Source organism: Asterias rubens, chromosome 2, assembly GCF_902459465.1.
Source record: "Asterias rubens chromosome 2, eAstRub1.3, whole genome shotgun sequence".
Taxonomy (NCBI): domain Eukaryota; kingdom Metazoa; phylum Echinodermata; class Asteroidea; order Forcipulatida; family Asteriidae; genus Asterias; species Asterias rubens.
In genome coordinates, this window is record NC_047063.1 from 12,502,939 (window position 1) to 12,515,432 (window position 12,494).

The window sequence follows — 12,494 nt, forward strand, 5'->3', positions numbered from 1 at the left end:
CTAGACACATTATTTATTTATGATTGCTTGATTGATTGTCTGAAGTACCCACATTGATTAAATAATCCAAATAAAAGTGTATCGACAAACTTGAATCCCCAAAGTTGGCCTCATCTAGGGGGACACACAGTAATTTTCTATTGTGTCTGTTTGTGAATGCTACGGTATGTGGTTGTGTAAAAGAAGTAGGGTACCTTTTTTTGCTGAAAAAGGAAATCATGCGTTCAAGAAATCGACAATGATCCATTCATCATAGTTAAAGAAACCTTTATAGTTTGATTGGGGGAAATGCATGAATTTGAATGCGTGTTAGTGAAACTAAAAAAAAATCCTTTTTGAAATTGGGGGGGGAAAATCTACAGTAAGTGCACAATACCTTTGCTTGACATCAGTTCAACTGTGCACAAAGCTGCCATTAATAAAGGATTGAGATCAGACACTGGGCTGCCGGTCGTTATGTTACCAGCGAGGCACTATAAAAAAGGAGAAAGAAAACTGAATCAGGCCTGGAATTACACATAGGTCACGGAGACCATGGCCTTCAGTGCACCTCATCTTGGCCTTGGTGCCCCTTCAAAGTTCCCCATTGACTTTAAGATCTTTTAATGGAAGTGCCCTTTGCAAAATAAAAATGGCCTCGCCTTTTAAAGATGAAATTCCAGGCCTGCTGAATAACCATCAACAATACAATGCAGGAAGGATATATGGTAGGAATATTTGATTGAGTTCAAGACGAATGTTAGTTAAAGGCAGTGGACACTATTGATAATAATTCCAAATAGTTATTAGCATAAAACCTTACTTGGTAATGAGTAATAGTAATTTGACAACTACCATTAGTGTCCAGTGTCTTTAATCACAACTGTCAAGATTTTCCGAGGGCAAACAAAAATTAGAAAACAGACTAAAGTAGGGATATATCATGCCTGACAATGACACATACATAAGAGAAATCAGTAACGTCGGAATTAAAAAAGCAAATCAATAGCAAGCAATGACACAACAACAAAAATGCAGAAAAAAAAACCCAAAACGAAGCAACCAAGAAAATTATAACGGCTCGAATGAGATGGTCAGCAGCAACTTACGGCAACATTCCTGATTTGACGTCCAGCAAACCATCGCAACATCTCTACGATCGCACTGAACACCCTCGTCTTGTGTTCTAGAATATCAACACAATATAAAAGGCAATTAGACATTTTCAAAACAACTTTAACGATGTAAGCCTATCAATTATAGTGATTATTTCATGTAATTTACATAGAGACTTTAGATTTAATGATCAATATCTGCTGTTTTAAAAAATTTATTGCAATCTGGGTCAGTTGGACTGATCTTTATTGTGTCATTTTAACTAGGTCATTACCACAGGTTAATCTTTTACCGATTTACCCAAATAATGAGTTATTCAACTATTTCTCCACCGAACGCACTAGTGAAGAGATAAATCAACAAAAATATATACCTGGTTCTGCGCCTATAAGCTTCTTCAGATGATCCCCCAGTGACGTCAGAGATACTGACCCCCCTACTCTGACCCCAGTGGGCGTGTCTTCAATTCGTTTTAGCTCTGGTACGTGATTGACATCAATCAGAGTAGAATAATGCTGATTCTTAAACTTTACCTCCACACCTGTCAAAACAAGAGTGAAAGTGATAGACAAATTGTAACAAACATTTATGAATGCGAATTATCTTTGAGATATCTTTGGACTTCGGGGTGCTTCCAGGTGATCTCCCAAACTTAATGAGGGATAGACAACGAATAGCCGTATCTCACTGTGATTCTGACCTCGGTCGACTAGAGAGAGATAAAGAGAGTGATAGGACCCCCCCCCCCCCAATGTGCAACACAATAGACTCAGAATGGTTATTGGCAGTTTGGTTATCTTGTGACCTTTAAGCTAATGTGTAACCTTTCAACATGTGTGTCGATTATTTAAATTACATCAAGAGACTTTTGAGACTGTCCTTTGATTTTTGGGAGCACGGTTTACACTTGGACCCACACCAGTGATCTAATTTGGCATTGAGGGGGGAGGGACAAGCGGGTGTAACAAGTTACTTTTTGAGGCTTTTAATGCATTTTTTAATGGATCTCATGGGGGGGGGAGGCCGGTTTCCGAGTAGGGAGGGTTGGGGTGGGGCTATACCGAAACAAGACCCGAGTTTCAAAAGGGCACCAGACTAGCCTTAAGGGACCAGGTCGCATCGTTGCAGGGGGGTGGGGGGTGCGTGATTGAATGTTTCACCTACCAACTTCAGAGTTTCCAACAACCATCTTAGCCTGTGGGTGTTTAGACTTTAGCTTCAGGAGTTGTTCTAAAGTGACTGGACGAAACCATGTCACTTTATCACTACAGAAGGTCTTTAGTACAGGTGTCTTCTCTGTTACCATCATCTTTGAAAATTGAAAATTAAAAATCATAATTCCAAGACTGTGTTAATTATGTAAAGCTTAAAAGAATATCCCATGAGAAGGATCTGTGGGTAGGTTTGATAAAAAAACAAATACATTTCATTCATGCATTTTTATATAACTCGGTCAAATCTGGCTTTCTGGTTTCCCCAAGACACCTGTTCCCTTTTGTTTTGAGTCGGGAACAAAACAAACAAACAAACAAACAAACAAACCCTATGGGACTACAAATAGTATATTTATCAGATCATACAATTACCATCAGCTCTGGAGGAAAGATCGGTTCTTGTGTAGGATCATAGGGCACGAACTTGGTCGGGTCAAAAAGTTTGGTTGAAACCTGAAAACAAAACACTTGATCTTTATACAGATTGGGAAAAAGTAACAACTTTGGGATTTGTTGATTCAAAGGTCAATGTCACAATCAAAATTACGACTTTTTTAAAGTCACCTGGAAGCGGTATTTTTTCAAAATAAAGCTTTTGTCACTAATATATGTGTTTTGATTAGTGGAATGTGAATAAACAGTTAACTAAGATTTTAAAAAATCAGTTCTTATGTTATTTACAAATTTAAGAGTAGACCCCGACCCGAGAGGGCGCTGTTCGTGACGTCAATCGAGGCAGACTTTGCCTGTATGCGTAGAGTAAACACAATTGCAAAGTACATGTACGGACCAAGTCGTGAGTTTGTACGTTTCAAAAAAAAAAAAAATGATTTTTTCCGGCAATGCCGCCCAGGTGTATTGCTGCTGAATGCAGAAAAACATTTTTTGAAATGTACCAACTCACGACTTGGACGTACATGTACTTTGCACGTGTGTTTACTATACGCATTGCAGGCAAAGTCTGCCTCGATTGACGTCACATAAGGGGTAGGCGGAGTCAGCCCCCAAACAACTTTATATTTTTTTTAAACATATAAATCGTGACAAACAATTACTAAAAAAATTGTTTTATTGTTCGTAAGCATATACTCTTATGTTTGAAAGAATTTTTTATTTATTTCCAGGTGACTTTAAATTTTTTTAAACCCAACTGAAATAGCATGAATATCATCATCATTAACAGCGCGTCACTGACTGAAAAGGCAAAACGCAGTGAACTCTATTATACTCTGTGTTTTCTGATTGTGGTATACGTGTCGTGGCTGAAGGGATAAGAATACCAGACTAAAGCACTGGTGTTTCTGATGAGGAGAGTGTGGGTTTGAGTCCCGATCATGACACTAATTGTATCCTTACGAGCAAAACTCGTCACCATTATTGCTTCTTCCTACAGATGAGGTGTCAAGCCATAATATTAGGTTCGGTGTGTAGTGTAATTATTATTATTATCATTTTATTTGCCATAACAGTAAAAAACAAAATACATTGACAATATACCCCGAGATGGGCAAGGGAAAACAAAAGCAAATACATACTATGATCCGTAGATCTGTAGGAGTACCGAACTAAAGCTCTGGTGTTTCTGTTCAGCAGAGTTTGGGGCTTGGTCTCAACACTTGTGTCCTGGAGCAAGACACTTAACTATAATTGCAGTTCTCTCCACCCAGGGATAGAACTTATTTCACTACATATTTGGCAGCACAGGATTCATGAGATGCCCTTTGAGTGTCATGGAATATATAAAACCGATCATTATTATTGTTATATAAAGAACACAGTAGAAAGGGTTTGCCCTTGTGCTTCTTGCATGGGACCTTGTAAAATGTAACAATGTGGTACATTACTGAACATGCATATTATATTTTCCAGCATCGCTAATGTTTCCCCGTTAACAAAGCCCATAATGTGCATTTTGGGTGAATCCTTTGATGTGAGAAGTGTTGATATAAGAACCAACTATTATTGTTTTTTTGCTTTTTTTTAAAGCTACATTACTTGATATACTCACCCCGAGGTCTATATTATTCGACGACGAACTCATACAGCAGTTCTTGCCATTTTTTCCACAGCATCCTTCCTAGACATTGGAACCATAAAGATCAATTCAAAAGTATTGCAAACAGAAAGGAAAGACAACAAGACTTATAGTGCGAGTAAACTTTTTAAGAAACGTATTACCTTTTAAAGGCACTGGACACTATTGGTACACTCAAAAGTATTTTTAGCACAAAAACTTACTTGGTAATGAGTATTGGAGAGCTGTTGATAGTATGAAACATTGTTTGAAACGGCTCCCTCTGAAGTGGAGTAGTTTTCGAGAAAGAAGTAATTTGGCACAAATTGGATGTTGAGAACTCAGATTTAGAATTTGAGGTCTCGAAATCAAGCATCTGAGAGCACACAACTCCATGTGACAAAGGTGTTTTTTCTTTCACTATTATCTCGCAACTTTGATAACCGATTGAGCTCAAATTGTCACAGGTTGGTTATTTTGTGCATATGTTGAAACACAGCAATTGAGAAGACAGGTGTGTGACAATTACCAATAGTGTCCACTGCCTTTAAAGGCACTGGACACTATTGGTACACTCGAAAGCATTTTTAGCACAAAAACTTACTTGGTAATGAGCAATGGAGAGCTGTTGATAGTATTAAACATTGTGAGAAATGGCTCCCTCTGAAGTAACATATTTTAGAAAGAGGTAATTTCTCACTTAAATATTAGCACTTCAGGTCTTCAAAATTGTAATGTGTATGTAGTTGCTGGGCACCTCTGGAAAACACTGTTTTACTGAGAGGTTTCCCCAGGGTAATGAAGAAATAAATAACAACGATTAAAACAAAGTCTGAAGCCTTTTTTGGGCATCTGAACGCACACAAATTTGTGCAACAGGGGATTCTCTTGCAACTTTGATGACCAACCGTTATTTAACTTTATGAAATTTAGCCCTGTTTGAGTTTAATAGGCGCGATTGTTTAAGATGATAAGTATACCTTTGTGAATGTTTTAAAGCCTTGTAGAATCGGCCGGTACCCCGTACATCGACACAGGTTCCCCTCCAAGGCACCCTCTATCTCCCCCATGGTAGGATGTGGTCTGTTCCTGAGTAGGGTGTACATGGACATAACAATGCCTGGAGTGCAGAAACCACACTGAGACCCATGAGCCTTTGCGAGACGCTCCTACAAAACGGTGAAAAACAAACAGTTGGGGAAAAAACAAACAAACAAAAAAACAAACAAAAACTACAGCATGACATTGCCATAACAAGTCCCCAATCCATAGTTCTAGGATCAATGGCCATTAACACTTGACCTATGACATCTTGATACAGAGGAACTCCACACCTATTATATGAAAATTACGATAAACGAGCTGCGCTAGTTGACATACTGTAGACGTCCGATTGTTGAAAATTCAACAGTTCTGCAAATGACATCCCATATTCCATAATTGAATCAATTCGATTCAATTCAACACTATTTTTGAATATTTGTGTAAACACTGTTGAAAACTGTGGCTATCTGTTTTTTCTTTGAATTTAGGTCTATTGCTTCCCCCCCCCATAGTTTTCCAACCTTGGTAGACAACTACTAAGGAGGTCTACCATAGAAAATCTAGGACACCTAGCACTTAATTTAAGTCCACACGATATGTTTTTTTATCTTCAAGTACGCGCTAATCCTCCAATCAGATTGGCAGAATGGAGTGGTGATAAAAACCTATATTGCACGGCTAATATCACTACCATGCGTCTTGTGTGTTCTATGTCACGCGCCAAGTTTGCTTGAAGATAAGTACGTTATCACACGCGCGCTCGTGGAAATACGGAAAATATAGCACGTCTGCAACTCATAACCAACTCGGCCTTCGGCCTCGTTGGATATGGGACGCAGAAGCGCTATATTTTTCCGTATTACACTCGCGCTTGTGTGATAACTTATAATGATGAGCTGGATGAGGCAGTTAAAAGAGCATTGAGGACAAAACATTTGGATACATTGTTAAGTGGCGTAGTGGGATGTGCGTCCTGTCCATTAATGGGATGTTTAGTTATAAAGTATATGACGTACATACCTGTACAGGATGGAGTCTGGTCTTTGTATTTCCAATTCCTTCTACAGTGGTGACTGCCATACAGTGTACAGAACAGATGGGAGTCAGGCATGCATTCACTGCAAGATGGCTATCAATAAAACAAAAATCCATCTTCTCTTTGTTTATGTTTCAACATCAATTTTGGTCCAATATAACGAATATTGACCTTCATGTATTACGATGGTTAAGGCCTTATCACACAAGGCAATTTTTACAGGCAACCAACTGCAGTGCATGCTCAAATGTATTAGAGGACCACTTTGGTGAAAAATATGAGTTTTTTCTTAAACATCGTTCAAACACCGTCTTACAATCCTCAAGAAAAATATGTGAACTTTCAAATGTGAATAGATTCTCTTCTTGGAGACTGCCTGAAAGTGTTGCCAGACAATTGCATCGTGTGACATGGCCCTTGTCATTTTCATGGCTTGATTTTCGCCAAAATGTTTTCCTTTTCGCTTAAATTTCTTTTCTATGAAAGAATTTTGATAGAAAATGTTGTTTCAAAACCAAAAACAAAACTGTTTTTGCATGACTGTGTTACGGACATTTTCAAATGCAAAATCGTTTGTATGTGGCTAACAAACCTGTTTTTACAAGAGGATTAAAGACCCAGGGGTGGATTTCACAAAGAGTTAGGACTAGTCTTATCTCGAGTTAGGAAGAGTACTCGTCCTAACTTAGGACTAGCTGTACATTTTTAATATCTCTTAGGACTAGTCCTAAGTTAGGACTAGTCCTAACTCTTTGTGAAATCGACCCCTGGACACTATATGTAATTGTCAAAGACCAGTCTTCTCACTTGGTGTATCTCAACATATGCATAAAAATAATAAACCTGTGAAAATTTGAGCTCAATTTGTCGTCGAAGTTGCGAGATAATTATGAAAGAAAAAACACCTTGACACACAAAGTTGTGTGCTTTCAGATGTTTGATTTCGAGACCTCAAATTCTAAATCTGAGGTCTCGAAATCAAATTCGTGGAAAATTACTTCTTTCTCGAAAACTACTTTACTTCAGAGGGAAGCCCTTTCTCACAATGTTTTACATAATCAACCTCTGCCCATTACTCGTTTCCAAGAAAGGTTTTATGCTGATAATTATTTTGGGTAATTACCAATAGTTTCTTCCACTGCCTTTAAGTACTAAAGTAGCTAGCAGCACAAAATAGTTATAATTTAATTCCAGAATTAGTTTCATTCCATGCGTACCATCTGGACTGGTCTAATTTTGTTTGTTAGCAGAAAGTTACAAAGGTTAATTTTCAGCTCAGGCAGCTCTATACAATTAAGCCCGAGATTACCTAATCATACCTGATGGACTTGTCCTCTGGCGAGTATTTGGATACCATGACCGTGCAGGCACCGCACCCACCCTCTCCGCATCCTAGTTTACTTCCTGTTAAACGCACTGTTACCAACTCATTAAGAAATATAGAGTATTCCTTCAAATTCAAAAATGATTTGCAAGCAAAATCATTTTGGGAATGAATAAAGACAACTTAAGCGGGATTTGAATGACATCCGGACTACCAACTGAGCTATTTCGCCCTATGTTGACAGTCTCTTTATCTCTGTTAATATATCTTTGTCTGGGGTGCTATAGCCAGAAGCCATACGAGCATTTGAACAGGGATCACACCAAAGTTTGGGGTACAACCACGTGGGAAGCGGCAGCCAGGGGGATGCAACTTTTGATTTAAGATATCACATATCATCACAAGGGAAGCTATCATATTTTAACAACACTTATACCAATTTTAAAATAACAGAGGGAGCATCTGTTTTCCTGAGCAATGCAGAGATTGAGAACACTAAAAAGTACAAAACTTGAAAACAAACAAACTTTTAAAGCTTAAAAAGGATACATTTGGTTCGAAGATAAGAGAGCAATGTCATCGAAGGATCAGCATGGTGATCTATAACCTGTTCAATAGAGGATGGTCATTGGTCATTGGTCATTGTTGTTCTTACCACGAAATTCTCAAAACTTGTACAAGTTTACAATGTTTGGCAGTTTCTACTTAAAGGCACTGGGAAACATTGGTAATTATCAAAGACCAGTATTCTCACTTGGTGTATCCCATACATAAACTAGAACAGCGAAGCTGCAATTGGCGAGCTGCCGATCACCAGATAGAACCAATGACTGAGAGAAAATCCAATCTTTTGATCAACTGATGGTCAAAGGGGTGGGGACATTGACAAATATGAAGTATAATGACCATTTAAGGTTTTCATTGATTTAGCTCATTCAACTGGAACCAGTGATCTTTTTATATTACATACATGTAAGCAGCAATATTTGATTACAGTTTTTAATCGATACATCATTGCAAAAAGGTTTTATGACCATATAAGGTTTTCATTGTTTAAGCTCATTCAACTGAAATCAGTGATAAAATCTTTGATGATGACTATCTTTTCATATTGTAGCGTCAACCGGTGGTTGCAATGCACACAGTTTAATGACACGAGAAAGGTACAATAAACTGGCTATTCTGTCATTGTTTCGGAGCTTTATTAAACACTCAACAATTCACTGAAATTACACGAGAGAGAAGGCCTAAGCCAGAGAGCGCCCTCTCTGGCGAGCAGACTCACAAATCGACCGGCTTGGGCCAAAAGCAGTGCTCCGAAGGGGAGTCGTGCTGGTGCCCCCAAGCAGTCGATCGGCACTGCCGCTACAATATTATTATTATATATTAATATAGATTATTATACAATGTTAGCAGCAATATTTGGTTTAAGTTTTAAATTGGTAATTTGTTACAGTAAGAAGGTGTAGCCATTAAAGGTTTTCATTGTTTCAGCTCATTCAACTGGAACCAGTGGTGCACTCTTTGAGTTTTATCTTTTCATATGCATCTTTATGTAAGAAGCAATACTTGATTTTAGTTTCAAGTCAGTAGGTCATGGAAATAAGGAGTTATGCCTATTCAAGTTTTTCATTGTTTTAGCTCACTCAACTGAAACCATTGATTAATTCTTTGAGTTTTATCTATCCATGAATCTCCATGGATGAGGCAATATTTGACATAAGTTTCAAGTCAGTACATCATTGCAATCAGGGGTTATGACTGTTTATGTTTTAAATTGCATATAGAAAACTTCCGGACATTTGCTCACGGAAGCCCTGCACGCGTGGTTAAAACACGTGAAACACATGGCCAAAAACGGCCCTCCACGCGAACTTCCCCCTGCTAGCAAAAAGTGTTGTTATGTATCAAACCAGATCGCTCAGTATTTGAAAGTATATAACATCTTCTTTCGGTACAATATATTTTCTTAATTCATGCAACTCGAGAACATAGGGCCTTTTTTGATTAAAAACTTGCTAAAAATGCTCAAAAGCGTCGATCCCTATGGAGGTCAACTCAGTTTTTACGGAGTTCGCTCACTAAATTGAACGGCAAAGCTGTTGCATTCATCTTACACAACTGGATCGCATGTCTAAATAAACTAGAGAAAATTCTCTTTCTGGTGATATACGAATAAGTTTGATTGGTCTAGAGGAATATAGGGCCTTTTTCGATCCAATTGTTGAGCTCCTTTTATATCTGAAGACGTGACCCCGCAATGAATATGCAGTAGTTCGTATAGTCAGGCTCCATTGGTTTCCCAGACACAGGCAACGAACGCACTTGTTGTACTGGGAACTAGCCCAATAGAATCATGCTTCCGTCCACGTGAAAGACAAAGCGAGTGGCTCTGTTTTTTCGTCGGTGAAATCGCGAAATGTACTGCTTGAATCTCATATTTGTTTACAAGTAAAGAGATTTTATAGAAGTATTTATGTTCCGGTTCCTCTTTTGATCACTGCCATAAGTTAAATCTGTCTAAATATCCAGTAATAAGTGTAAAATTGACGTCTTTGCGTTGGATCACTTCATTATGTTTTAGAGGGGTAACAGTTTGTGATGGTGTATGTGTGCATTATCGACTGTATGAGCCCGATCCAGAGATGGATGGTTTCGATAAGATGATCGAAGGAAGAACGGTGGTTTTCTTTGTTCCATTATTGTGCTGTTTTAATAAATTTGAGTGACAAAAAAAAATGAAGATTAATCAGAAGCAACACTTACACAAGATTGACATGCACTTTTCATGAAAAACTGTCATGTGATTTTACATGCACGTATTAAACTATATTATTCGGTATCACAACAAGCATGACAATTACTAAAGTTACATTTATTTATTTTCCAGTTTGGAAATAATTATCAGGCTACTTGCTCTGTACATGCATGGCTGTATGCGAGATCATTCTCCGCTCCAGTTGTATTTACCCCCTTTGTCTGGAATGGTTTGATCGTGTGCACTGCTGCTGCTGCGACCGCACTGCATATTCATGAATGTGTGTGGGTGCACACACGCGGTGTGTGAGAGAGCAGGGGCTTATTTTCTGTCCGAAATGGGGTCAAAGTTTTCCATATGTTCAGCTTATTTAACTGGAACAAGTGACAGAGAGTTTGATTTGTGTTTAAAACTTTAAGATTATAATTTGAGTTTTTTTTATTATCCAAATGTCAATGTTTGAGCCTGAAAAAAACTTGTTGTTATTTCAAAAACTTTAACATTTTTTTTTATTCCAAAAACTATAACATTTTTTTAATCCAAAAACTTCAACATTATTTGAAAACATAGCTGAAAATTACCCAAAAATGACTGGCAATTATATATAACAATCTCACTTGGGCTTGTTCATACCAAAACAACTCAACTCAAAGACTTTAGTGCGGACGGCCGGATGAACATATTTCTGCTAAAGTTCTGTTGCAAAGGGGAGAAAGGATTTCCGTATCCTGCCACCTTTTTTCACTACAGTTTACCGAAAAGAAAATCTCCTTTGAGTAGGTCTATTTTCTTTCATTAAGAATGAAAAAGTTAAGCAGGATACAGTAGTTTTTCCCAAACAAATAATTGTGATACAAAAACAAATAATGATACAAAAAGGACATCATGCTATAGGGGGTGTTACTCAGTGTTATCATTTCTACTACACACAAGTTCCTGGCCATAGAAAAAAACACAACAAATCAACACTTGCCTTTTTTCCATTGCAAAAGAATACAAGAATGTCACTGCATGATGGTCTACCTCGATGGTCACTAAAACGAATTCCTCCAGTTCCCTCCATCTTAGTCAGTGGCTGAAGGCTCTACTCTAAAGAGTGATTGACATGCATGACACCTTCAGTGACAGGAGCCTTTTACAATCACCTTTGCACCATGGAGGATAAGCTTGCTTGCACAAGGTAATACAAACAATGCTCATACATGTACATACATCAGTGTGAGGGTATGGCGCCCTCTTGTGTATCAAAGCTGTTTAAACCATAGACTGGGCCCTGTCTTTATCTGCAAAGATAAAGACAGGTACCTTGATTTAAATAATTAAATTCAATTTAATTCAATTTTCCTTAAAGACAGTGGACACTATTGGTAATTGACAAAGACCAGTCTTCTCACTTGGTGTATCTCATCATATGCATAAAAAAAAAACTGAAAATTTGAACTCAATTGATCGTCGAAGTTGCGAGATAATAATACATAAAAAAACATACTTGTCACGGGAAGTTGTGTGCGTTTAGATGGTTTATTTCAAGACCTCAAATTCTAAACGTGAGGTCTCGAAATCAAATTCGTGGAAAATTACTTTTTCTCAAAAACTATGTCACTTCAGAGGAAGCCGTTTCTCAGTGTTTTATACTATCAACCTCTCCCCATTACTTGTTATCAAGTGAAGTTTTATGCTAATAACTATTTTGAGTAATTATCCACTGCATTGAACTTAATCTAACTCTAATCAATTCAATTTAATTTAGTTTAGTTTAGTTTAGTTTAGTAACTCCAACAATACACCCCCTCTAACTATAGACAATGAACTCTAACTAGACTAAAAGCAGACACTAAAACAAACCTCAGAAACTCCAACAAACAAACAAACATCCCCTCTAACTAGACAGAGAACACTACAAAACAAGCACACAGATACAAGAACAAACTCTAACTAGACTAAAAGCAGACACTAAAACAAACCTCAGAAACTTAAACAAACAAACAAACAAACAAACAAACAAATAA

The 12,494-nt window shown here is 37.7% G+C and overlaps 1 protein-coding gene across 1 annotated transcript in view; it reads right to left on the minus strand.

Annotated features, from left to right (window-relative positions):
* LOC117304530 (xanthine dehydrogenase/oxidase-like) overlaps positions 1-11,750 on the minus strand; it is a 36,135-nt gene extending 24,385 nt beyond the window's left edge. Inside the window, exons 1-11 of the mRNA XM_033789049.1 lie at positions 11,459-11,750; positions 8,277-8,334; positions 7,723-7,819; positions 6,388-6,496; positions 5,304-5,492; positions 4,318-4,386; positions 2,682-2,762; positions 2,260-2,404; positions 1,469-1,636; positions 1,089-1,165; positions 377-473 (exon numbers count right to left, since the gene is read on the minus strand). Coding sequence (XP_033644940.1) covers positions 377-473; positions 1,089-1,165; positions 1,469-1,636; positions 2,260-2,404; positions 2,682-2,762; positions 4,318-4,386; positions 5,304-5,492; positions 6,388-6,496; positions 7,723-7,819; positions 8,277-8,334; positions 11,459-11,548 — 1,180 coding nt within the window. The 5' untranslated portion in view covers positions 11,549-11,750. The remainder of the gene's footprint in view (positions 1-376; positions 474-1,088; positions 1,166-1,468; positions 1,637-2,259; positions 2,405-2,681; positions 2,763-4,317; positions 4,387-5,303; positions 5,493-6,387; positions 6,497-7,722; positions 7,820-8,276; positions 8,335-11,458) is intronic.
* Between the last annotated feature and the right edge of the window lie 744 nt (positions 11,751-12,494).